Raw genomic sequence first — 27,593 nt, 5'->3', positions numbered from 1 at the left:
TGGGCAATCTTAAAATGGGATTTGAAAAAGCCTGGCTGACAGATCCATAATGGCTTATTATTGGGACATTGACAATGGGAGATGGTTTCTATGCTCTTCCAGGAAGGAAGCTTTCCTGGCTATTTTTTTTTTTTCAAAAATAAAGTAATGGACTGAATAAAGCACTGCTCTAATTTCCAATCACATTTCTTATTTTTCTCTAATATAGAGTCCTATAAACTTTTCTCTCCATGTAGTGCTGCTATCTAGCACCACAGTGACACATTTGTACATTATAAGGTTTTGTACATTTTAAGATTTTGAAATTAGTACTTCTGGTTGTAATTTACCAAAGCAAAGTATATGAAAACAATCTATACCTGTCAGTACAATAATTATAAGTAAATTTTATATGTGCATACAAAAACTGCACGTATGCAAACTTTACCTAGAAAGGACTGAAATCTTTTTTTTTTTATTTATGGAGATTCCTACAAAGAAATTCCATTTCATTATAAATATCCTAGCCTACAGTTAGTGAAACTTCTTTATTTCATCCTCTCTTCCTTCTTCTACATTCTTCTTTCCTTCATTCCCTCTTTCTTTCCTTCCTAGTTTTCATGCAGTTTTCTTCCTACCTGCCTGCCTTACTTCTTCTTTTCTTTCTCTCTTTCTCTCTTTCTTCCTCCTTCCTTCCTTTCTTTCTTATTTTCTCTTTCCTTCTTTCCTCCTTTTTTCCTTCCTTCTTTTTTTTTCCTTTCTTTCATAACTAGAATAGCCTTTCTTGCATTATTATGGGATGGAGAGGCCCCTGACTTCTGCAATGCACAAGTTATAGATCTTGAGGAGACAAAATTTTGTCAGGTCCTTTGAAATTAGAATTCTTCAAGGACAGATTCTGCCATGAAATGAAGATCTGTTATTCAAATATAAACCAAGATAAATCTGGAAATGATCATAATCTGCTAAGCACGGTATCATATGCCTATTCTCTCCCCTACCAGAGAAGCTGAAACTGACATATCACTGGAGTTCAGGATTTCAAAGCTGCAGGAAGGCTAAAAACCATCAGGGGTCTGCACTAAAGCTATCATCAATACAGTGAGCATTGAGGAGAGGGGCTTTGGGGTACCAGGCTGAACAAGGAAGTACATATAGGCTTAGGTCAGAAACAGAAAAGGTCAAAGTTTCTCTGCAGATCAGCAATAGGATTGTGCACATGAATGGCCCTTGCAATTCTAGTCAGGTGAGTTACAGAAACCCATTCTCAAAAGAAAAAGAAAAAAAAGAAAGAATTGTTCATCAACCTGTTTGCTGTAAATTAATTAATTCTTCAACCATGTTACTCAAAATACAACAGACTAAGTCATATAAAGTTTGTATTCAGAGTTAGGGAGAGAAGTATCCCCAGAGGAAATGACAGATCTTTGAAGTACTGGAATTTCTAGTAGACTGACCGCTAGGAGAATGCTCTTAACATTTAAGCTGGATTTCAGCAAAGCAGTTGAAAAAGTCTCTAATGTTATGCTTAAAAACAAAATCCGAAAACTTAACCATGATAATCCAACCTTAAATGGTTTATGATAGTTAATAGTTGCTACTTACCAATGATGGATTTGTCCAAATTGTTCCAGTTTGCATAGTTGTCACCAAGCCAGTGTCCTCCCCATCGACCACCAGTAGGGTATGTGGAACGAGAGATAACAATTCCTCGTTTGCCTGTTGTTTTTTGCAAGGCACTAATGTAGTAAAGGGAATGAAAAAGGTAAAGAAATTAAGTATATGTGTAAAACATTAGAAACATTTGATTTGCCATTCAAACTATGAAGAAGTATACTCTAGCATAAAATATTTTCTTTAAATTTATTATAAATATATTATTACGTTGTGAGAAATTAACCAAGTTTAAATCTTATGCTGACAATTTCTTCTCATTTCAATTATCAGAACTAAATAACTGTCAGTATTCACTTTGCTTACTGGTAGTTTAATAGATTTTTTTAGATATTAACATTAACATATCTGCTCAATTAAAATGCAGGAAAAAAGATTTATTCATCTTTTTTCTCAGAAAATATGGTTTGGAATTAATAAATAAAATCCAAATACTTGTAAAGTATTCAAGTTGGAAAGCAACATCAACAACAACAAAAAAAAAGAATTTGTGGCTTCTTAGTTTGAAAACTATTGATTACTAATGTGGAAATCATTTTAGAAAAAGTTATTTCTGTGGAGGAAAATTATGGAGTATTATTTCATATGTTATAGTATAAGATCATTAGATCAAAGGTCAAAATCAATACCAAATTAAAAAAATAATTAAAATTAAAAAAACATGAAAATGCAATAGCATCAAATCAAATTTCTAATGTCTATAGAAAATAGGAGGTATATAAAAGAAGATGGTGCCTTCAATTATCCCCATAACATTAAGACACTTAATGAAAACAAACATCATTCAATGAGGAGGTTTAAAGAGCCCAAGAAAATAGATGTAGTGTGTTACCAGAGGAAAAAGAGAGACAGAGAGAAGAAACAGAGACAGAAAGACAGACAGAGACAGAGAGTAATCATGTAGTAATTGTGAAAGAGGATTGATGTATAATCTATATACTCCAGTGTAATATATGAAATATCAAGGAATTTAAAAAAATGTCTCCAGCACTCCAGGTAGACCTGCTATGAAAGATGAAAGGAAATGGGCAAGAATCACACAAGATGGACAACTATGGTTGAGTTCTAATGCACATCATTGGAGAAAGTAAACACACCACTATGATTTACAGATCCATAAAATACATGTATATGGGTGGGTAGATAGATGGATAGATGGATAGATTGATGGGTAGATAGATATTTTTTTATATGTACCATTTTGTATATGTCTAATGTGAATTTTGTGTAAATATCATGTATATCACTAGTCCTAATTAGTGTAAATAAGAAATCTTGCAAAGTGATTGCATTTATTCAAATTTACACAAATAATGTGAACACACATCATTTGCGTGAATTTAAATACACAAATACATTTGAATATATTTGTGTGTATTTAAACTAATTATGTAAAATATGGTATTGGTCCTAACCCAATTGAAATACGCAGTGTAAATTAAAATGATGTGACCATTCATCAGAATCATCATTTGCATCAATTGGAAGCCAGTTGTATGAGTATTTGTGTAATATGTGCATGCATGTGTATATGTGTATGGGTATATATATGTGCACATACACACACATAAAGATATAAAATGTAAGCACATACATGTATATTAGGTATCTGCACAAATGTGTGTGTTGACAAACATTTACATACTATACATTTGACAAATCGGTATGTATTTAATGTATATATCAGAAAAACCAAGGCTTAGGTATAAATTCTGTCCTTCCTTTAAGGAAACATGAACCTTTCTCAAAAACTCTGCATTGAAATACTTGACCTTTAGTTAAATCTGACATCAGAGGATGAACAAATTACCAAGGAACTCTCAAAAATAAAATAAAGGACAACTGAAAGATTTAAGATAAACTATTTAAATTAGGAGACAATGAAATATTAAACTATATTCAAATAGAGAAATCCTCCCCGTCATTCCCCACTTGGTGAATGTGAATCTTTTCTTTTCCTCTTATTTTCAAATATAATCCTTAAAACTGTCTTTGCTGATGTAAAATGACATCAATAGTAGTAATAATGCTTTTTCTCTATTTAAATTAGTGTGTATTTAGTTATCTGTTTACAGGTTGCAGTGCACCAATAGAATGTAAGCTTTTTGAAGGCAGGGACTGTTGTGGTTTTTTCACCTTGTCTTTATACATTCAGCTCCTAAAATAATGCCTTATTCATGGTACGTGCTTAATTAATGAACTTGACTTAATTGTATTAGACAGAAGATCATCATGACTTTACTATCTTGAGTTTTTTAACCTATTTTTAGAAATTGTTTTCGGGCGTATACAACTCTCTGAGTCCCCATTTGGGGTTTTAATGGCAAAGATACTGAAGCAGTTTGCTGTTTCCTTCCCCAGTTCATTTTACAAATGAGGAACTGAGGCAAACAGGGTTAAGTCACTTGCCCAGTTTCACACAGCTAGTAAATATTTGAGGCAGGATTTGAACTCAGGACTTCCTTAGTCCAGATCTGATGCTCTATCCACTGTGCCACTTAGCTGCCTTATTTTTTGTAAGTATTGCCCCAAATCATTTTAATCTTAACATGTCTAGTTAAGAATATTATTTAATTTTTTTAAAAAAGACAAAAAAATTTAAATGACTTATGTCATTCTCCTAAATCATTTTTGTAAAAGTCTACGACTATGTGTAAATGATTTGTTCAATAGAACTTTTAAAAATAGAATCATCTGAATTAAAGTTAATTAGTTAAATTAAATAAATAAAAATGAAATAAAAGTAAAAGTTAATTAAAATTAAATTAAAATGAACTAAATTTAAAAAAAAATGAACTGAATTAAAGAAAAATGTCCTGAAGTATTAGAAGAAGAGGGGAAAGTAGAAATAGAAAAAATCCATTGCTTACCACTTGAAAGCGATCCTATGAGGAAAACTCGTAGGAACATTATAGTTAAATTCAGAAACCCCCAGTTCAAGGATAAAATGTTAAGAGCAACAAGAAGAAAACAATTTAAATACGGAAGTGCCACAATTAGAATCACAGGATCTAGCAGCCATAACACTGAAGGATTGCAGGTCTTGGAACACTATGTATCAAAGAGCGAAAGAACTAGAGTTCTGACCAAAAATATCATACCCAGCAAAGGTCAGGATAATTCTGAATAAAAAAAATGGACATTTGATCAACTGTCAGACTTTCAGGACTTTGTCAAAAAAAAGAAAACCTGAACTTAATAGAATATTTGACGTGCAAGAGGGTACATAAAAAAGACCAACTACAAGCAATTCAATAATGGACAGACTGTTTACCTTTTATGTGTGCAAAATTTAAAATGTATGTCTAAAAATGTTATCAATAATCTGATAGTTTGTAAGAAAGATTGGGGTAGACCTGATTATGATAATGACTTTTAAAAGTAAAACTGTATAGAAATAGCTAAAAAGAGTAATTATCTCATACAAATGAGACTCAGGAGGAAGAAACTACACAGAGGAATTGTAGGGGGGAGAAGGGTAGGTAGTTGTGGTAACCTGCTTTCATGGGAAATAGGTTCAAGAGGGAACAATACATTTATACATACATATATATACACATACATATATATACATATATATACATACATATGTATACTATATGTAAAAATGAGTTTAAAAGTCTTCTAAAATCAGAAGAAATAAAATAGTACGGGGATAGGTAGGGTGGAGAGGATAAGGGAGGGATTTCTAGAGGGGAGGGTGAGAGAATAAGGAAAAAAAAAAACAATCACTTAGTAATTCAAATGATTAATGTGACTTTTTGTTAATTGATAGCTAGTTGGCTCAGAGGATAGAATGCCAGGCCTGGAATCAGGAGGTCCTGAGTTCAAATCCAGCCTCAGACACTTACTAGCAATGCAACCCTGGGCAAGTCACTTAACTTCTGTTTGCCTCAGTTTCCTCATCTGTTGAATGGAGATAATAATATCACCTACTTTCACGGTCCTTATGAGGATCAAATGAAATAAATGTGAAGCACTTAGCATGATGCCTTGCACAAAGTAACAGCTACCATTATTAGTATTATTATTTACAGCTAAGCAAGGAAATTTCTATAGATTAGACTTTGGTCCCATTCAGTCCAGTGTTTTGTCTCAGTGTTACCAAGGTATCTCTAGCAGAAAAATGTGGTAATTTTTCTCTATATAATCATCCTAACATAGAGATGTACACCAAATATTCCTAATAGCTTTTGAATATCAATCATATCTTTATCTGATTTTTCCTACAGTGTGGTAATAATATTAATGACACTATAGCTAATAATTATTAATTATCATTTTTATTATTTACTGTTCTAATGTTTACAAAGCATTTTACAAGTATCATAGCATTTTATCCTCACAACAACCCTAGTTGTTATTATCATTATCCCATTTTATAGATGGGGAAAATGAAGAAGGCAGAAGTTATGTCACTGGCCAAGGGTCAAAGGGCTAGAAATTATCTGAGGCTAAATTTGAACTCATCTTCCTCGACCATGTTCAGCACTCTATCCACTGTACCTCCTAGGTGACACAAATAGTATAATGGGAAAAAATGGTAGATATGACATCAGATTACCTAACTTCAAATAAGGCCTCTACAAATTTGCAATTTGTATGTCCTTAGGAAAATATTGAGCCTCTAATATTCAGTTTTTTCATCTATATAAAGTGTCAAATTCAGAAAGGGTACATTATCCTGGCATATATTAATAAGCAATAAAAGTATTTTAAGGGGATAAAGCATCAAATAGTTTTACAGAAGGATTAATAGTGAAAAATTACTTACTCATAAGTTGGTTTCATTTGGGACCATCCATATAAGTTATGGACATCATAATGCAGTACTGAGGTTCCATCACTCAAGATCTGTTCAGTTTCCATGCACATTGTTCTGAAATGCAATCCTTCTCCTCTTTTTGTTAAGTCTGAAGATGAGCAATTAAAAAAGCAATGCCACTAACTTATTAAAAAATAATCACTATCAACCCTTAGAATTATTCTACTTTATCTATTATACTTTATAAGCATATTTTGCCAATATTTCAAACCACTTTTTTAAATAATGTATTTCAAATTTTTAACCATGTTAAGGCATGCTTTATATATGTTTTTTAGAGTCAACAGATAGTTCAATAAGCTTAACTAACACTATTATTCCAAAATATCTTGAAATATTGCATATATGAACTGCAATACAAAAAAAATGAATCAGTTCACAAATTAATTAAATATACTGGTACAAATCTATTCTTGTAATAAATTTATTCAACATGCATATTTAGGTAGAAAGTGTTTATTAAAGAGACTCCCAATAGTCTCCCAATAGATTTAACTTAATATCTAGGAATTAGAGGGACAGGCAGATATTACAACCTAGATTATTGCTCTTTGGTCCAAAGCCTCTTAGTAGGGTTGACAATGCCTTGTATCTTAGCTAGCCCAACTCAATGAAATTTAACACAGCTCATTTGTGCCCAGGCCAAACCTAAGGGGATTCAAAGGATGAAAGAAATGAAAAAGGGGATATGAAGAAGCCACTGCCTAGTAGGGAAGGCCTGAGTACTACTTCTTCTCTTGCCAATATCAGTGACAGACTTTTATGCACTGATCCTCCATCTTTAATTTAATCCTGGTGAAAACAAAAATATGTATTTTCATCAAAAAATGTCTAACTAAAGCTTTGAAATATCTACAGGTAAACATAGCTCCTCTTAAAAAAAAGGTATTTTCTGCCAAGATAGATACACACATATGTATGTGTGTACACATACATATACATATATGCACATATATACATGCATACACATATATGCATGTATATGTGTAAATTGAGTGCTATAATGTTCACCCAAAAAAAAAGAAGGGAAGGGAAGAGGAGGGGAAGGGAGGGGAGGGGCAGGAAGGGAAGCTTTCTTCCAATATTTGGATGGTTGTCATGTAGAATATTGGCTTATAGATGTTCTGGTTGGCTCTAGAGGACAGAACTGAGAGTAGCAAGTAGAAGTTGCCAAAAATCACAGTTATAGAGAAAAAACAAATGCCTAACAATGAGGGTTAACTTAAAGTGGAAAGGGATGTTTTCCTGTTCTCTTGAGATCTTCAGGAAGAGGCTTGATGACCACTTATCAGAGATGTTTATCCAGGCAAGGGTGGAAATAGATGGCCCCTGGTGACTTTCCAAATTCAGATTCTGCGGGCCAATAAAATAAATGCTTTTGCAAAGGGGAGTGGGTCACTTCACTCACCTTCAATAGGGTCCCAAGCCTATAATATCATGGATAGTCATGATTCATTTTACTTGTCATCACCTCACAGTGATTATATCAAATTCATTCTTACCTGGAAAATAAGGTGGGTAATTTAGAGTTTCATTTCGGCATACATTAGAAGTCGTCCCATTGACGAAGCTAGATGGTTCATTCATATCCTAAAACAAAGGCACACAAAAAAACTTCCTTTTTTTCTACAATTGTGTAACTCAGTGAGTGCTTAAATATAACTTTTTTGGGCTATCATATATTTGTACACAGATTTTAAGTAACCACAAATATTTATAAAACAATATCTCCACAGTAAATTATAATTCCGTATATATGAAAATGTAGTACAGTAATTTTGACTATGTGCTAATTTCAAGTTTGTAAAGTTATCTGCATGCACTATCTCACCCAAATGTCCTAGCTTCTAGATTCAGTGGCTATTTTGACATTATTATCCTCATTTGAAAAATGAGGAAATTGACACTCAGAGAGGCGATTTGATTTGCCTGTGGCCCCACATAGTAAGTGTTAGATGTAGGATTCACAGCAGGTCTTCCTTAACCCAAATGTAGCATTCTATCTATCCACTTTATCATCAATGACTTGAGATTTTTTTCCCCTTTGTTTAGAAGAAATTCAAAAATTCATTCATGCTCAGAAGGAGAAGCCAACAAATGGGGCAATTTCATTAATGCCTCGGTAATTAAATGAAAAATTTCCAAAAAAACAGACTAAATAGAAGAAGGTGAACATATCTTGGCTAATCCTTTATATGAATTTTCTGAAAGTTCTGTCCACTTACAATCCACAAACCATCAAACTTCATATGATTAATGTAGAAATCTTGAATTTCAGTTGCCCACCAATCAGCTGTGTTTGGTCGGAAAAAATCTGGAAAGGCTGCGTGAGCTCGGGAAGCCTGTAAAAGAACGATATAAAATTCATTGTGAAGAATTGAGTCTATTTTTGAGGAACTGAGGTTAATTAAGGAATTTCCTTTAGACCTTTTCTCAACTTAGAAATTGTTCAGAAGCAATGATGAAGATGGTTATAATTATATTAGCACACATGTTTACCCTACCATCATACTCTTCACCTCAATTAAATTGAATTAATTTTATTTCAGCAAACATATACTAATAATAAGAATAGTAATGGTGTATCATATGTATGTATATATGTGTGTGTATATACATATACATACATATGCATGTACATATACATATTTTGATGAAAAGTACTTTACAGATATCATCTCATTTTATCCTCACAACAAGCTTCAAAGTTAGATGTTATTCTTATCGTCATTTTCCAGATGAGAAAACAGAGGCACAGAGATGTTAGATAACTTGCCCAGAATGGGTCTGAGGCTAGATTTGAACTCAAGATTCGCTAACTTTAAGTTCAACACTCTCTACCACCCAGCTCCTTCAAGTCATTTTAAGTACCTACTATGTGCTAGAAAGTAGGAATAAAAGACAAAAAAAAAAAATAGTCATCAGAGTTCAGGTGAAATCACAGGAATGTTTTACATGGTTCCTAATTCCTCTCTGAAATTCAGTTATATCTCTTCCTCACCTATAAAACAAGGGAGTTGGACTAGTTCGCCTTCTATGCTCCCTTCCACTTCTAGATTTGTGGCCCTAGTTGTTGTGGATGACCCTAAGCTGATTTATTCTACTGAAATATTCACAGCTGTATGAGAAGGTGAAGGAACTGAGCACTTCTTAAACTGTGAGTTGCGACCCCATGTTGGGTCACAAAATATTTGGCAATAGTAAAAGGTTTCTGAACATGCAACAGCCAAAAATTAATTCAAAACAAAACACATATTGAATCAAAGGTGTTTCTGGCAGTGCTTGGCCGTTCTGCATCAGCAACTTCACTGCAGCCTTGGTTCTGAACACAAAAACACGAGCACTTTGCAGCACACATGCCTTCAGGCCACGCAACGCCAATGAACACTGATGAATTGTGAAAAGAGAGGTCTAAGTGGAAAAAAGTGTAAGAAGCCCTGGACTCTAGAGAAAAGAAGATTGGGGTTAAGGGTAGTGACATAACTGTCCTCAAGTATTTGGGTGACTCTCACGTGGAAGGATTAGACATAATCTGCTAGGCCCAAGCAGACAGATCTAGACAGCACAGGTATAAATTGAAGAGAGGAAGATTTGAGCTACATGTAAGCATGCTGTCCCTCAGTTGTTCTGATGGTGGAATGGGCAGTATCAGAAGGTAGTGAGCCTTTTTACTAGAAGCCTTCAAACAAAACCTGGATGACCCCCCGTGTGACATTATGAAGAAAATTTTGTTCAGGTAAGAATAGGAATACTTGGTCTCTGAGGTATTTTCCAATTCTGGGATTCTCAAATTCTGTATTTTTTTTTTTTTTTGCTTCTGTTCAGGGTCATGATGTGGACCTCCCCGTCCTTGACCTTGTTAATTGATTGGTTGATTAATCAAATGAATAGCAATCTAATTCTTTGAGCCCCATGCTAGAATTTTATCATCTTTTGCATGCCCTAGAAATTCTCCAGATGGAAGTGATGATGAATGGGTGTGGTGGAGTCCAGGACAAAATTATTTAATTCCCTGACCTTCGCCACCATGACATTCAATCCTGGCCATCTTCTTGTTATCCACCCTGTTGATGAGACCTCATCAACACCATACCTAGAGAGACAATGCACTATGGGACTTAATAGCTAACTGGCATAGTGAAGAGAGCATTGGACTTGGAGTCAGAAAGAGCTGAGTTCAAAGCTAGTCTCAGACATTTATTAGATGTGTGATCCTAAGCAATTCATTTAACCGCAGTCTGCCTCAGTTTCCACATCTGTAAAATGAAGATGTTAGTAGTAGCATCTACATCCCAAAATTGTTATAAAGATAAAATGAGATAATATTTGCAAAATAATATGCAAAAGTTAAAGAGTTTTGAAAATTCTAGTTCTTAATAATGATGGTAATAGTGCTCAACTCTTGAACTCATGCCCTGAGTCCTGCACTGTCCAAATTGGTTAATGTGCCACTTGGACAACAGTGTCTAGCTGACTCTCTTCCACGCCAGCTATTTTCTTGTCATCTTCCTTGCCTGTCACTGACACCTAGTGTGTTCACTCCTCCTCCTTCCTGCTTTCCAGTTCTAGAACTGTAGTTAAATCAATGCTGCTATTGCTACTGGAAAGGGTGTGTAGAGTAACTAGCCTGACAGCTATAGTGTGGGTTTTAAGACTGAAATCAGAAGGGGCATTATATTTAAATCTAAAGCTATAATTTTAGTTAACTAAACCTATATCTTTAAAACATTGATTTAGTGGACTGTGTTTTCTAGAAGAATGCTGTCATTTGCAATCATTTACATTTATTTATTTACTTGAGGCAGATCTAGGTTTTCATCAACATAGGGAAATTCTAATGAAGAAGCTCAATAATTCCCAGTAACTTTTCTGCAACATATAATCTAGAGAAGGGTCTTATGTCCTAATGTTCATGAGTTGATAAGGTCCCATAACCTCTTTGCATCAGGGTCAAGACTTGACTTCTAGTCTTCCTAACTCTGAGCGTGGTTGTCTATCTGTTATTCCATTCTGTCTCAGCTGATTTTATATATCACTTAAACACGCATGGAGTACTCTATGGATGTCATCTGCTTTGAGCCTCACAAAAAGCTTGTGATGTTGGTGATGCAGGTCCTATTATTATCATCCTCATTTTACAAATAAGTAAACTGAGCTTTATGGAGTAGTTGTGACCCCATGGTGACACAACTAGTAAGTGTAGGAGAAATGATTTGCCCCCAAGGTCTTTCTGTCTCTACACACAGCACTCTAGCCACTAAGGCAAACAGCATTTCTATAATTGATCGAGGAATCTACTTGCTCATCACTATTAGATTGTGGAGCAAATCAAAATGAACTTACATTTACAGCTTCATCCTCAGTCAAAGTTTCATCTATTGTGATATTGGGCAGATCTGGCCAAACCTATTGAAAGAAAAGAAAGGAAATGATGTCAAATCCCACTACCACTGAAGAAGGTAAACCTAAGAGAATATGATGTTGGATGTATATTACATTATCCTTCCACTAGAGTACTATCATAATACTTCATCATGGTACAGAGGTTTTCAACATTTCTATGTGATCTTGAGTGTGGCATTATAAGTAGAGCTAGTCTTAGGACCAGCCTAGTTAATTTTGAAGAGGCTCCAAGGCAGAACATTGCCCAACAGCTGGTGATTTTTTAAAAACGTCCAAAGCAACTCATGAAACTGTCTTCTAAGACTTAGAAAGATTGTAATCTGGAAATGAGAGTACCCACATGAATGAAATAATGAATCTTACATTGATAAACCCTCTTGTCAACTGATGACTATACTAAAGCTTTGTCTGTTTCTCTCCTCATTGACAGCAGGGGAATTTGGTAGAAGATACAGAACTCAAAGATATGATATCAGATCAATTAGGAGTTTCTGCTAATTGGTTAAACAAATGAGCCATGAAGATTCTTATTCTCTAGGTAATACCTTGTCTAAATTAGGCTCAAGGGATAGGATCAACAAAATATTCTATGTTACACATTCTGAAATGATAATTTTCTTCCTTTGAAAGATATGTCTTTAAATGATTATAGAAAATATATTTATAAGCAAATAGGTCCATAGTATCTCAGTTTTAGAAGGGGAAGGGACCTTTGGGATCATCTCTTCAGCTACATCTGAAGTCTAAATGCCCTCCTTATCATCCCTGAAATTAGTTCATAAAAATCATTATAATCCCATACTACAAACCTCTGTTTCCCCTATGAATTGAGTTTTAGGTATTTTTAAAAGTTAGATGAAAAATTTAATAACATGCAAATGGGGGAAAAATGACTTTTACTGTTGCACGCTCAATTTAACGTATTTCTAAACAGGTTGAGATAAGACAAAATTTCTAAAGCATTTAGCACAATACCTGGCATATGGTAGGCACAATAAATGCTTGTTTCCTTCCTTCCTTTCTTCTCTTCTTCATTCTTTTTTCTTCTTTCTTTCCTTCCATCTGTCCTTCCTTCCTTCCTCTTTACTTTCCTATTTCTCTGCTTTACTTTCTTTCTGGCTATTTTAAAGATATTTATTATAGTCATACCTTTGCCCAACAGATTTCATCAGTATTTGGCCATCTGACAAAGACATCTTTCTGAAGCCCTCTAGTATATGCAGGATAGGGTTCTGTCTCATTTCCAGAAATTGCAGGATCCTGAATTGAAATATTCATTTATATCAAATAAATCTATGACCAAAGTATAGTTGTCATTAATCAACAAATAATAAATCAATATTTATTAAGCATTTACAATGTGACAGGCACAATTCTAGGCACTGGAGATACAAAGACAGAGAATGAAATGACTCTTATTCTCAATGAGCTTATATTCTAATGAAGGACTTTGACAGTCCCTATCATATAAGCTGTCCTTTTTGTCAAGGAATCACAGTGTACCTTTTTTCTCACCATTTAACAGTATGCTACCACTCTGTGTCAACACCTATTGCCCATGTTTTCCTCCTCCTCCTATTTTCATTGCAAATATCCATGTAGACTTCCAAGCTCGATGCTGCCTTCCTTGATGATGATTTAACTCTATGGACCAAGGAAGGAAACTATATTGGGTGGCAAGTAAATGAGTAAAATATAACAAACTATCATTGGACGGTGAGCATGGAAATCAGTATATCAGGTACTAATAATAAGCTAGGTTCTGCTCCTTGCTAATGAAACAAGTTAAAATACATTAATAAATTCTCCATGAAAGAGACTCAGCTTGCCATCCGGAAGTTGTATTAAACTGAATCTCTTTATTTATATTTCAAATTTTAAAGCAGTTTTGCAGCTCTGGCAAGAATAGAAGACTTCCTCTCTCTTTGAGTTTGGTATTGGTAGAGGTATAGACATTTCACAGTCATTTTTTTTTATCCTGGCTAGATCAAAAGACATACAGGGGAATTTTTTTTTTTTTTTTTTGCTTTTCTCATGAGTTGTGAGTTGTTGTAATAGGATATTTGCTACAGGGAAAACTGGGACTGTTACTGGAGTCAATTAGAACCCCAAAGATAACTTGGGGTGGGGATCCTTAACCTTTTTTGTGTGTCATAGATACCTCAACAGGCTGGTGAAGGCTCTCTAGAAAATGTTTTTAAATGCAGAGAATAAAATAGAGGATCTCAAAGGAAAACATTTATATTGAGATATTGTTATTGAAATATTATTTTTAAATATCCAAAGATCTGAGTTAAGAACCCCGAAATTAAGATTAACGTGTGTAAGGAGGGAAACAATGAGTAGTGGGGAGTGAAACATGATTGTGGGTTCTAACTGTGGTGTTCTGGAGCTAGTTAATATTGTCTTGAGAAAGCAGATTGTTAAATTTCCAGTGTGAAAATTTATACCCCAGAAATAGATAAAAGCCACAAATTAGAATTTGGCTGATTATTTTGTTGATTAGATTAAAGAATTCAGATTAAATTTTCAGTTGTGTCAGCTGTATTCCCCCACCCAGCCCAGAGTGCCAGTTGTTAAACCTTTGCCAGAATACCCATGATTCTGGAATTGTTGACCTCCACTTTCTGTTTTACATTGTCAAGTACTTTATGTTTTCTTTTACTCGAGGTGGAAAAAAGAAAAGAAAAATAAAGAGATAAGAATGAAATTCAATCATGAAAAAAGAGACAAAATCTGACCAGAATAATAATGTATCTCATTCCATCTTTTCGTATTCTGTCAACAAACTGTGGGAGACCCTCGAAATTTTCACCAAGGGTAAAATCAAGTTGCCGCTCCATGTAGTCAATGTCTGTGTACTGTACATCCTGCAATATACAAGAATCATAACAGTAAAGGAAGAATCTCAAAGAATGAAAGCTACTACCAATGATAGCGGTCATTGCTAACCAAAGGTTGGGCTAAATGTATTCAGCATTCAAAGATAGGAGGAAATACACAGACATGTTGAAACATTCAGTGATATATGTGGTCATGCTATCAGCAATGTCAAATTCACAAAACAACAGTCCAAAACTCATTGTCCTCATCTCTTTAACCCTAAGACATGCATTGTTTGCACCTTTGAGGACATGGGTAAAGAAAAAAAGGGTCCAAGTCTGGAAACAACTAATTTACCTCAATTGAGTTTCATCATCTTTCTAACTCAGGCCAGTAACTTGGGGCCAAAACTCACAAAATGGGTACATTCTATTTTTCACTTTCCACAAAAGATCAAAAGGGTAGATGTCAGTCATATCAGTTAATAAGCATTTATCAAAAGTTGACTATGTTCCAGGCACTGTGTTAAGTGTGAGGGATATAAAGAAAGGTAAAAACACGGTGACTGTCTTCAAAGAGCACACATTCTAATGGGGAGAGAAGGTAAAAAGATGTTGACGGTGTGGCAAGAAGTCTGAGGGTGTTTTTAAGTTTTTTTGTCATGAGTCCATGTAGAATAAGAGTTAAAATAGCTACTTTCTATATTCTGGGTTAATAGGTTTTCCCATTTATCTCCCCAGAAAACAAAGAAATACAGAGTAATGTAACGTTACATGACATTTTTGAAAGGGAAAAATCATTACCATATTCACTGATATTCTTTGATTGTCTCCTCTAATCAGTTTGTTTGAGTTTGCATCCTAAATTTGTCACTATTCCTGACTGTCAGCAAGAGATAATGCATTCATTTATGCTGAAAATGATTGTCCTTCCCAAAGGAACTGAAAACAGGAACTCAATTAATGAATTTTTTTTTCTTTCGGATTTCTTCTTGCCGTGTTACTCTTAAGTACTCTAAGTGATACATGGACTATGAACGAAATTATAGCAAATTGATGATTTTCATTAAATCATGTAGGCATAGAACTTTAATATTAATTTAAATTTTAATCTAAAAACTATTTTCCTCACAACTGTTTCAGATAAGTAGTATAAATGAAATTATCTCCATTTTACTGATAAGCAAACCTCATTAGATTCAGTGAAATTATTACATATTTTAATTGTGAGGGAAGATATTTGCAAACTTTCCTTTTTTTGTGATCATCCAACACATATTTATTAAGCACCTAATATATTCCTGGAACAACTGTGCTCAGTTCTTTTTTTTTTTATTTTATGAAATAACACAAACATTTCCAAAACATGGTAGAATAAAAAAAAAGATGATTGTCTATGAAATGGAAAATCTATTATGTACAACTTGCTATTCCTTTTAAATATATAATAAAGTTATCATGTAACTTTGTTTTTTTGTTTTTTTTCTTTCTTCCCCCCTCCCATCCTAGAAATGGCTACCAGTAGACACATATATGTATGTGTATGTGAGTGTGTGTGTGTGAATGTATGTAAAATCATTCTACGTATATTTTTATTTATCAATTCTTTCTCTGGATGCAGGTAGCATCTTCCTTTATGTGTCCTTTGTAGTTAATTTGGACATTTATAATAGTCATAATTACTGAGTCACTCCAAGTTGTTCTTAAAACAATATTGCTATTACCGTATACAACATTCTCTTGATTCTGCTCATTTCTCTCTTGATTTAGTGCAAGTCTATCCATGTTTTTTCTACAATCAATGAGCTCATCATTTCTTATAGCACAATAGTATTCCATCAGTATCACATATCACAACTTATTCAACTATTCCCCATTTGGCAGGCATCCCTAGAATTTCCAAATCTTTGTCACCACAAAGAGAGCTGCTTTTAACATTTTAGAACATATAGGTTCTTTTCCTTTTTCCCTAGTTATCTTTGGAAGTAGACCTAGTAGTCATATTGCTGGGTCAAAGAGTATAGACAGTTTGATAACTTCTGCCATGAACCTTCAAGAGAAACTTGCTATTTTGATCGCAGTGCAGTGAGATGAATAAAGTGCTGAGATGTGCATTAGTAAGTCTAGGTTCAAATCTTACTGTGTGACCATGGACAAGTGACTAAGCCACTTGGAGCATCAATTTTTTCATCTATAAAACTGGGATAATTATGGTTTAAAGGCAATGCGCTGTAGTGGTTAAAATCTCAATTCTGGAGTTAGAAAGTCTCGTACTGTCTCACTTTTGACCCGTACTGGTAAGCTATCTAACCTCCCACTTGCTTGTTTGTTTGTTTGTTTGTTTTTTCTGGTCATTTACACTGGCTTTGCCTTTTGCCTAGAATGTTCTCTCTCCTCAACCCTGCCTCCTGAATATTTTATGTCCTTCAAATCCCAGCTAAAATTTCACTTCCTGCAGGAATCTTTCTAATCCCTCTTAATTCTAGTGCCTTTCCTTGATTGAGTATTTCTTGTTCCTCCTATATATAACATGTTTGTACATAGTTGTTGTTGTCTGCATGTTGTCTTACCCATTGGATTACGAGCTTGAGGGCAAGGAGCATATTTTACCTTGCTTTGTATCCCCAGCATTTAGTACAGTGACCGACACACGCTAGGCATTTAATAAACGCTTATTGACTGACTGACCAATGCCACAAGCAATTCCCTATAACCAGAAGTTGAAGCACAGGTATTGATCTAAGATAGATATAGATAGATACATATATGCACATATGCAATATAATAACATATATATGAACATATGTGTGTGCATGTACCTATAGATGCATCTATACATATATAGTATGTATATATATACATATCTAAACTTGCCTATACACATATATGTATTTATATAGCCTATAGAATCTAACCGTGACTAGGTAGTCATGAGATTCTAATGAGATAATATATATATTACTTTGCAAATTAAAGTGGTCCATAAATGCCTGTTAGATGGTGCTACCAGTTAATATTTATATAGTGTTTTCAGATTAAAATACATTTTACATATCTTATCTCTTTTGATCTTCACAACAACTTTGTGATATAGGTGCTATTATTATTCCCATTTTACAGATAAGGAAATTGAGGCTGAAAAAGGTTAAAGGTCTTGCCCAAGTATTGCAAAAAAATTTCCAAAAGAAAATTTGAACTCATATGTCCCTGACTCCAAACCCACCATTCTATCTACTACTTCATCTAATTTGCTCCATCTCACAGTTAGTAAGTTATTTAGCTCAGATTTTCCCACATTAAATCCCAATACCCTTTTCACAATACCATGTAGCCTCTCAATATTAGATTGTTAATTTTGTCCTTGTTACCGCTTCCATTTGACTGACGCTAAAAATGATATGGTAGTTAATCATTGGCTGATCTAAGTGTATCCAGGTTTGCTCAAAGAGTCATGGACAATAACTAGAAGATGCAGGATTTGAACTCGGGATCTCTGACTCTTTAATTCACAAGGCTATCCCACTGAGGGAAATCAATGAAGTCATGTACTAACTGAGAACTAGATTCAGTGAGCATTTGTAGCACTAGGTACTAGAGAATATAGAAATTCCTGAGCTTAGAGAGTATGTAATCTCATATGATAATGTCCTAGAGCCAAATTTTATGTTTCACTCTAGAGAGACAAAATTGCCATGCTAGAATTGGTAGATGACAGAACTCCCTGCTTTGAAGCTTTGCTACTTGTCTGTATGAAGCAAAAGGACAATTGACATAATGATCTCCCTTTGGGTAAATATGATGATTTCTTAAAGACCATCAAGAAATACAATAGAACATTCATAGATATGCTCATATGCAGAATTCCCTAACCATTCCATGGGATTGGGAACAGGGCCACTCTTCTAATGTTAGTTGGATTGTAGAAAACTAGAAAATGAAGTTAGCATTTTCCTTGTTATGAATCCACCAAAGATATGTTTCAACAATTTGCCTTTTCAACCTACTGGCAGTATCTATGGAAAACACCTCTCGAATACTGTGGTCAACATGCAACCTCACCAGTATTCATTTATTTGTTTCATTATTTAATGCAAATGGGAGAGTGGTAGAGAGGGAGTATGGTACAATGCAAAGAATACTGGCTTTGGAGTCAAAGAACCTTGGGTAAGTCACCTAACTTCCTTGGGTCTCAGTTTCCTAAACCTTAAAATGAGTTGCTTGAACAAGATAGATTCTGAGGTTTCTTCAGTTTTTAGATTTATAATGCTAAGATGTTTTCATATGACTTTAAATAACAAACTTACCTTTGCTAATTGATATACTTACATAAGGGATTGTGGCATTCACCATCTGTTCGTAGAGTTCAACAATTTCAGAGGTGTTTCGGTATCCATAACGGCACAGCTGGAATCCCATAGCCCAGTAAGGCGGCATAACGGGATGGCCAATGAACTAAACAAAAGCAAGGAAAGGCATGGTTTTTGCTTTATGGTCCAAAGGAGCCATGGACAAAAAAGCCTTTTTAGATCATTGAAGGAAGATATGAAACCAATCCTACTTCATGGTATTGCTTAGTTGCCCCTTCAGGAGTTGGACCCAAAAACATGTAGAAGTCCAAGATCCCACCAATCGTGCGGTAAGTCAGGGCAGGGGTTGGCTGGAATGTCACATCTGGAATGAAATTACATATTCATAACTTACAAATTGTCACCTTAATTGGAAATCTTAGGGAGCAAAATCACTTTAGAAAAAAATATATAGCCATATACTTTTACATATATTTACCCATTCCATTACTGTTGAGCAGAAGAACTCCATGAGCATTGCCTTCATTTTCCATAACCATGTGATAGGGATGAAAGCCATAAGAATTGAGTTTATACTGAAAAACAAAATAGCATATCTGATTGTTTTGGAGAGAGTGTTCTGTGTTTCAAGGGGTTGGTGTGATGAAGGCTGGGAATTTGGCTGTGCAATTAAAGGATCAGTGAGCACTATGAGTTAAATGGACCCATTCTTCATATAATAATAAAAGCTAGCAATTATATAGCACTTTAAGGTATGCAAAGTCCTTCATGCGTTACCTCATATGATGCCTACAAAAAACTTTGTGAAATAGGGGCTATTATTCTATGTATTCTATTCATTCTTATAAGAAACTAAGACTGAGAAAGTTTAAGTGATTCTCCCAGGGTTACAAATGGCTGAGGTAGCATTTGAGCTCATGACTTTCTGATTTCAAGTCCAACAATCTATCCACTAGCCCACCAAGCTGCATGTTTTAGTAGAAGGAAACAATTAGGTTCCCCTAAGAAAATCGTTTTAAGGATGCATTGTCCATGTTTTAAAACTGCTTCTGCTTTAGAGCTCTCAAGTAAGAAGGAAAGTTATTGAGTTCCATTCCAAGCTTTTGTTCTGGTATTTCACTAATGTGAAATATCTGTAGGACAGAAGAAGCATTTACTCTTTTAGAAAAAAAAAAAAAAAGCAAATCTGAACCTGTCATCTCAATAGGACAAAAAAGCATCAAAATATTCGAATTCCCCATAAAAGTGATTAGTCAGTTAATGTCCTACCAAGACATAATGTCAATAATTGTTTTTGATATAGGGTTCACGACCTTTTGAACGTATGTCATAGATACTACTGGCAGTCTGGAAAAGTTATGCAAGCCTTCTCAGAAGCATGTTTTTTATGTGTAAATTAAAATATATTGGATTTCAAAAGAAACAAAGAAAAGTTATTACAATATTAAAGAAAAATGCATAGACCCTAAGTAAAGCACTCCTATTTTAATTATTTAATTTAAAAGTTAATTCAAGAAAAAAACAAGGTAACCCAATGTAGCAGCTAAACCCCCTACATGTGTGTGACTCAGAAACACTTATGTTGGACATTAGCATCATTAGCACAGACAGATTATAGTCTATCATGAATTTAAAAAACAAATTTTCTCTATACATCTACATATATGCACATACAAATTTTTGTGTATTAAAAGTCCCTATTCTGGGGTTCTGGGGTATGATTGCTTTTTGAAAAATACTTCAAGTATATTAGAAGAAAGAATTATATTCACTTGAGGAATGGCAATTGTTGCAAATGCACTACTTTCATTAAAGAAGCAGCCATAGCTTGGGAGGCCCTCTGTGGGACCAGAAGGAAAACCAAGTCACTTACACCTGGAGGTTGGTCTCTGGTGAACATTCCCCAAGTATGCCAGTTCAGATCCCGCTTAAATGCAGTATGTTCAGCTTCCCCAAATCCATAGATGAATTCTGATGGCAACCGAGTTGATATCTGAATGAACTGGTCATGAAAAGCAAATCCAGGCACCTGAGAATCCCAACTAAATGACAACAACAACAAATATAAGATTCTTAGTATAACTATTCTTAGTAATAAGTACACTTCCTACAAAATCCATCAAGCATAGTAATTCCAAATCAACATTATGATTAGCATATCAATACTATTTTATATAAATAGCACTTTGGATACTTATATAGTTAATTCTCCCCATACTCAGTTATAGCATAGCACCTTACATATATTTGTACTAGGCTCTACAAAGGTAGAGACAAATTGAAAAAAAAAAAAACCTCTCCAAATATCTGCTTTTGGAGGGCATCTTTAGAAGATAATTTAATCTTTATGACATTATTTGAACTGAAACGAGATTCAAATTAGAAATTCTTCTTTTAATCTAATTACCTAGATCAGGCGAAGTGAGGATTAAATAACAAAGTATCCAAAGTACTTTTCAATATAAAAGAGAATTAATATGGTGACTCAGAATATAAAATGAAAATAGATATTCTTAAAATGAAGTTATTGCTAAATGAAGCTTAATTATATCTCCACTAAAGACATGCTCTGATACCTCATAGAATCATACATCTAGAAGGAACCTCAGATACCATCAAGGTCAAACCCCATTATTTTACACCTGAAGGAAATGAGGCCTACAGACGCAGAGGGACTTTCCCAAGGTCACAAAGACAGTAAACGTCAGAGGCCGGAATTGAACCCAGGTGTTCTGACTTCAGAGACAGTGCTCTTTCCATCTTTCACAATGATGACTCGGTATTTTTTAAAGCTCATCCATCCAACTATTCATCTATCCATCTATCCATGCATCTGTCTATTCATCTATCTGTCTAGTCAGCCAGTCAGTCATACTGGCTAAGAATTGGAATATTTGAGTTCAAATCAGTCAGTCGAAGTCAGTCAACACGCTAAAATAGCAAAAGCTATCATAACATTTGCCAAGATGGAAAAGTTTTGAGTTCAGGCCCTTGGGTTTATTTGAGGACCAGGTTGTTAATTCTGGAGATAATGATCAGGCAGGTTGGCCAAGGGTGATGGAGATTTTGGTCAGAATAACTCTTGACCATCTCCTAAGTGGTAAATGTTCTACATCATGCTCTATATCAGAAAGGAATGAATCCATGCTGATGAGATTAGAAATCTTTGAAATTTTGGAATATGATGTATTTATTTAATAATAGCAAGAATTTCACATAGTGTTTTAAGATCTGCAAAGTTCTTACTAATGTTAACTCATTTGATCCTCACAAGCACCCTGGGAAGTAGGTGCTATTATCATCCCCATTTGACAAATGAAGAAACTGAGTCAGACAGTGATTAAATGACCTGCTCAGGGCCAAACAGCTAGTAAGTGTTTGAGTCTGGATTTGAACTCAGGTCTTCCTGACTCCAGATCCAGACTATTGTCCACTATATCAGTATTGATGAATCCAAATAGAAATGACTAGCTCGAAACCACACTTAAGGATTCCTGAGGACTACATATTGACTTGGTTTTAAAATATGATGTTGCCTATCTTTTATTGTATTTATATTGTTAAATATTTCCCAATTACATTTCAAGCTTGACCCAGAAGTGTTGCAGGACATGTGTTAAAAACCTCTGCATTACCCCACCTAGTTCCACTACTTGAAGTACTCAAAACAGTGTGGCACAGTAGGTGGCGAGCCTGCCTTGAAGTCAGGAGGATCTGTGTTTAGATTATACATTTTATACTCACTGACTGAATGGCTTTGGATAAGTCATCTTACTTTTCAGTGGCCCAGGCAACTCTCTGACTACAACTTATAGGTAAAAGGCAGCTAAGTGGAGCAGTGGTTAGAGTGCTGGGTCTGGAATCAGGAAGACATGAATTAAAATCTGACCTTAGACACTTACTAGCTATGTGACCTGGGCAAGCCACTTAACCCCATTTCCCTCAGCTTCCTCATTTGTAAAATGAGTTGAAGATGGCAATTGTAAACCACTCCAGTATCTTTGCCAAGAAAACCCCAAATAGAGTTGTGACGAGTCGGACATGACTGACACAACTGAACAAAACAACAATAGAGACAATTTTCACATGAGGAATCTCCCATGTAAAAGAAATCATAACTCTAGACCTCTTCCATCACCGCTATGATTTTTTAAGGCAAATATTATTGGTCCATATCCCTAGATCCGAAAGGAAAGAGAGATAAAAGGAAATGAGGACCTATTGACTGTACCCTTGTCAAAATGGCAGCACAGTGCACGTCTTTCTGAGAGGCTCATTTTGTTTTCATACCAATCTGTGTTTCTGGAGAAAATCAGAATGCATTTATTGTAGATAACTTTGATCTTTTAGGCTGTTGGTATGAGGATCCAATGATGAATCTAGTGTTGACTAAGATGAGGAAGCCACTAAAGTATCAGACATTTTTTGCAACAAATTAAACATTTTCTGGTCTCGAAGTTTTGTGAAATGTCTTTCACAGAATGTTCTTTAATCTATAATGATGGCTTAGAAATAAATCGCTGAAATTCTTTCCGTTATGATCCACAATATGTACTTTACACACGCAGTTGGTGAGTTTATTATCACATGGCTTTTACAGAACTCCAAAACTTATTATTTTCACCGGAAAATATTTGTTCATTAATATTAGGAGCATATAATGTTATTCATTATACTTTTCATATCATTTTCTCCTTTTTTCCCCCATGTTTCTCATTTTCCACTCTTGCCTCTTCATCCTTTTCTTCCTCTACTTATTGTCCCTCCTTTTCGTTCTCTCTCTCCCCCTTCAGATTCCTTTGAGCTCATGATCCTTCTGCTAATACCTTACAGCATTCCAGTCTGACACATAAATCAGAGGGAAAAAAAGTGATAGCAATAAGGAAGAAGCCAAGGAATTTTTTCAAGATGAAAATTTCAACATATTTTAATCTATAGTGACACAGAGAAAAGTGACTAATATAACAAATATAGCAAATTATAAATAAAATTGAAACATATATAAACACATGTATATGTATATTTATATATTTCTTTTTATTCACTTTGCTCACATCTATTGCTTCTCATATGTGAATATCATAAAAAAGTTCAATGTAGCAGATGTGTTGAGTACAGAACATTCCTCTTACATAAGAAGAAAAAGTGTGTCAAGGATGAAGTGAACAATTCCATTGGTCCTTTTGTGATGATATCAATTAATCTCTTTTTGGTCTATACTATTGAACTGTCTTTTCAGAAGATCTGCATTTGGTTTGCCTACTTCTGAGCCAAAATAATAATTTCTAAAGGATTCAGATTATACAGATATAATTTCTTTTGTATTTGTATTCATAAATTTTATGCTCTGCTCAGTTTCCAGCTGCTGATACATAGTAGGACTAGGTTTAAAATGCATAAATCATCCTTTAGGATGTAACTAAAAGCATTCACCTTAAAAATGTTTACAATTATTTCCATTACGATTCACAACATTAATAACACTATATATATACATGCACATTACATGTGCGTGTAAATATGTTTACATGTATGTGTATACACACACCAAAAAAAACCGGTAATACTACTTCATCCCTGTGCAAATGATCATTTTGTTTAGTGGAAAGACTATTGACTCTGGAGTCAAAGGTCTTTATTTGAACCCTAGCTCTGTCACCCTCTACCTACATAGCTTTAGGAAGACTGCTTAACCTGCATGGCCTTCTGATTCCCCATTTTTAAAATGAGGGTTGGACAAAATGACCTCTGAGCTATTTTCTTATTCTATATGAACTATCCTCTAAAAATAAGAATCCTTTGAATGCTTCTTGTTCTGACGCAGGGATACGATTTTGGTCTCTGTTTTAGGCTTTGGTTGCTCTTCATCACTGGCATTTAGTCACTGTATATCAGTTCCAATTTCAACGGATCTATCAGCATTCTTAATCCGGGAGGTTTAAAATAATCTAAATTCTAATGGCTGATAGGCCCAGAAATAATCCCTCTGGATATGTGTCTAATCTTTCGGTTTTCAACTTGATTAGTAGGCAGGTGCTGACATTTTGCAAGGAAATCAACGTCACCAAAAATGTGAATGAAAATCTAAGCAACTGTATCATAAGATTTCCTAAAGACTGTCTGTAGTTCTCCCAAAAGAATGGGGTCTACTAAAATATCACAGGCTATTATTATTCACTACAAGACTGTATGCTCATAATAATGCCTGACATTTTATAGAGCACTTAAAAATTTACACAAATTATTTATTACACAACTGATTATATAAATAATCTCATTTGAGTTCCACTTAACCCTGAAAGGTAAGGAATATGAGTCTTTATTACACCCATTTTATAGATGAGAAAACTGAAGTTCAGAGAAGTTATTACTTGCCCAAGATCATTTAGCCTAGTAAGCAACAGAAGTGGATTTGAACTCAAATCTTCATTATTTCAAGGTAGATACACCACTCACTGTAGAACACTGCTAGTTTAGCTCATTGTGGGCTATTCATTTCCTTTCTGCACTTACCTAAGCTATCATTTAAATGTCACTCACATCAAATACCAAATCACTTACATGACTACTCCTGTGCTCCTTCGACGGATCTGGATACCAAATGGCTTTTCTCTAATTTCAACATCATACAGTCGTTCTTCATAAGTGCTTGTAGGATTACTAGGAATGTTTAGCGGTACTGGAACTTCATATCTCTTTCTGTCAGCATCATAAATCTATGTGTCAACAGAGATGGGCATGGACAAGATTTATTTCTTTTTCAAATGTACCACTGTTATTCCATTCACACACTGTGAAATCATTTACATAATGATGAAAGCAGGGACAGGGGAACAGGTCTTAGAATCATTCTGTTTGATATGCATTCCCAATCTTTCTTTGCCAAATGGAGAAGAAGGGATTTGTTACATGTTATTTATTATATATGACAGGCATGATTCTGTATCCACAGAGAGAGAATAATTTAGTAGTACAGAAAAACTTCTGTTTTGGATGTATGGGAGGAAAGTCTAAGTTACTGACCTGTCCATTTTTTTAAATAAATGAAGTTTTGTTATTTCAATAAAATTCAGGGTGTCGCCCCAAAATTAGTAGGGTTTTAAGCTTATCAAGCAAGATGTTAGAGATACCCTACATAAACAAATTAATCACCTGGTGAATTATTGAACAGCCTTACTTTAATGAATAGATAAAGCATTATTTGTGAGTTCTGTGAAAATGAACCTTGACATTTTGTTTATAATATCAACTGGACCATCTATGATAACAGAATTGGCTCCACAAAGCTAATCTTCAACCCAGACCCAATCTAAAATTGAGTATACAAATATCCAAGGTAGTAGAATATAGATTAAGAGTTAATTACTATCCCATAGTAATAGATTGAAAAAAATCTCAGGTTTATCAAATGGCTACAGCAGGTTATTAATCCAAAGATACTGACTGGTAATTGATCTGAGTGACAATTACTTGAAAAAAAGCTTCCATACTCAAATGCCTCATCCATATAACTTGAATCTGATAATAAAAACAATAATCACTAGCATTTACATAGTGCTGTAAGATTTGCAAAGCTCCTTAAAAGTTACCTCTGACCTACAAGATAGGTGCTACTATTATCCCCATTTTACAGATGGGGAAATGGAGGCATAGAGGGATTAAGTGACTTGCCCAAGGTCACACAGCTAAATGTCTGAAGAATTTGGATTTAGATCTTTCTACTTCCAAGTAACAATAACAACAACAACAACAATAATAATAATAATAATTAAAAAAATAGCTAATGTGCATATACATATATCTGTATATATGTATATAGCACCTACTATGTTCCAGGTGCTATGTTAAATGCTTTATAAACATTGCCTCATTTGAGCCTTAGAACAACCCTGGGAGGTAAGTGCTGTTATTATCCTCATTTTACAGATGAGGAAACTGAGGCAAACAAATGAAGTGATTTGCCCAAGATCAGACATGTAGTAAATCTCTAAGGCCAGATTTGAACTCAGGTCATCCACACTCCAGGCCCAGGGCCTTATAAACTACAGTCATTATACCTAAGGAAAAGCGAAGGCAAGAAAAGTCTTCTTGATGAACTCAAGAATACCTGTAGTGTTGTTGCTCATTGGCACAATGGTACTCCAGAAATCTTTCATGGAAATATACAATTTTAGAGCAGGAAATGTCCTGAGATTTTACCTACTTCAAACCACTCAGTTCACAAATGAGGCTATTGACCCCCAGGAAGGTCATGGAGTCATTGTGTGTAGTGTTTTCTTGGGTCAGCTTAATTCAGTTCACATCAGTTCATCTCATCTTTCTACAGTTTCCAGAGTAATTATACTAAGTCACAACTCCATTAACAATGCATTAATGTGCTTGTCTTTCCACCTCTTCTCCAACATTGAGCATTCCCATTTTTGTCATCTTTGTCATTTTTGTAGGTGGGAGGAAAAACCTCAAGTTGGTTTCGATTTGCATTTCTCCTAGTATTAGTGATCTGGTACACTTTTTCACATGATTATTAATAGTTTGAAATTCTTCTTTTGAGATATCTTTGTTTATATTCTTTGACTACTTATC

The 27,593-nt window shown here is 34.6% G+C and overlaps 1 protein-coding gene across 1 annotated transcript in view; it reads right to left on the bottom strand.

Moving 5' to 3' along the window:
• SI (sucrase-isomaltase) overlaps positions 1-27,593 on the bottom strand; it is a 101,140-nt gene that overhangs the window by 16,960 nt on the left and 56,587 nt on the right. The window contains exons 26-37 of the mRNA XM_027876017.1: positions 25,572-25,726; positions 20,884-21,052; positions 19,489-19,585; positions 19,262-19,374; positions 19,030-19,155; positions 14,623-14,751; positions 13,031-13,141; positions 11,822-11,884; positions 8,704-8,820; positions 7,981-8,068; positions 6,428-6,566; positions 1,585-1,718 (exon numbers count right to left, since the gene is read on the bottom strand). Coding sequence (XP_027731818.1) covers positions 1,585-1,718; positions 6,428-6,566; positions 7,981-8,068; positions 8,704-8,820; positions 11,822-11,884; positions 13,031-13,141; positions 14,623-14,751; positions 19,030-19,155; positions 19,262-19,374; positions 19,489-19,585; positions 20,884-21,052; positions 25,572-25,726 — 1,441 coding nt within the window. The remainder of the gene's footprint in view (positions 1-1,584; positions 1,719-6,427; positions 6,567-7,980; positions 8,069-8,703; positions 8,821-11,821; positions 11,885-13,030; positions 13,142-14,622; positions 14,752-19,029; positions 19,156-19,261; positions 19,375-19,488; positions 19,586-20,883; positions 21,053-25,571; positions 25,727-27,593) is intronic.

The sequence above is a fragment of the Vombatus ursinus genome, unplaced genomic scaffold, assembly GCF_900497805.2.
Source record: "Vombatus ursinus unplaced genomic scaffold, bare-nosed wombat genome assembly UNPS02014810.1, whole genome shotgun sequence".
NCBI classification, from domain to species: Eukaryota; Metazoa; Chordata; class Mammalia; order Diprotodontia; family Vombatidae; genus Vombatus; species Vombatus ursinus.
This window is presented reverse-complemented; position numbering and strand designations above follow the sequence as displayed.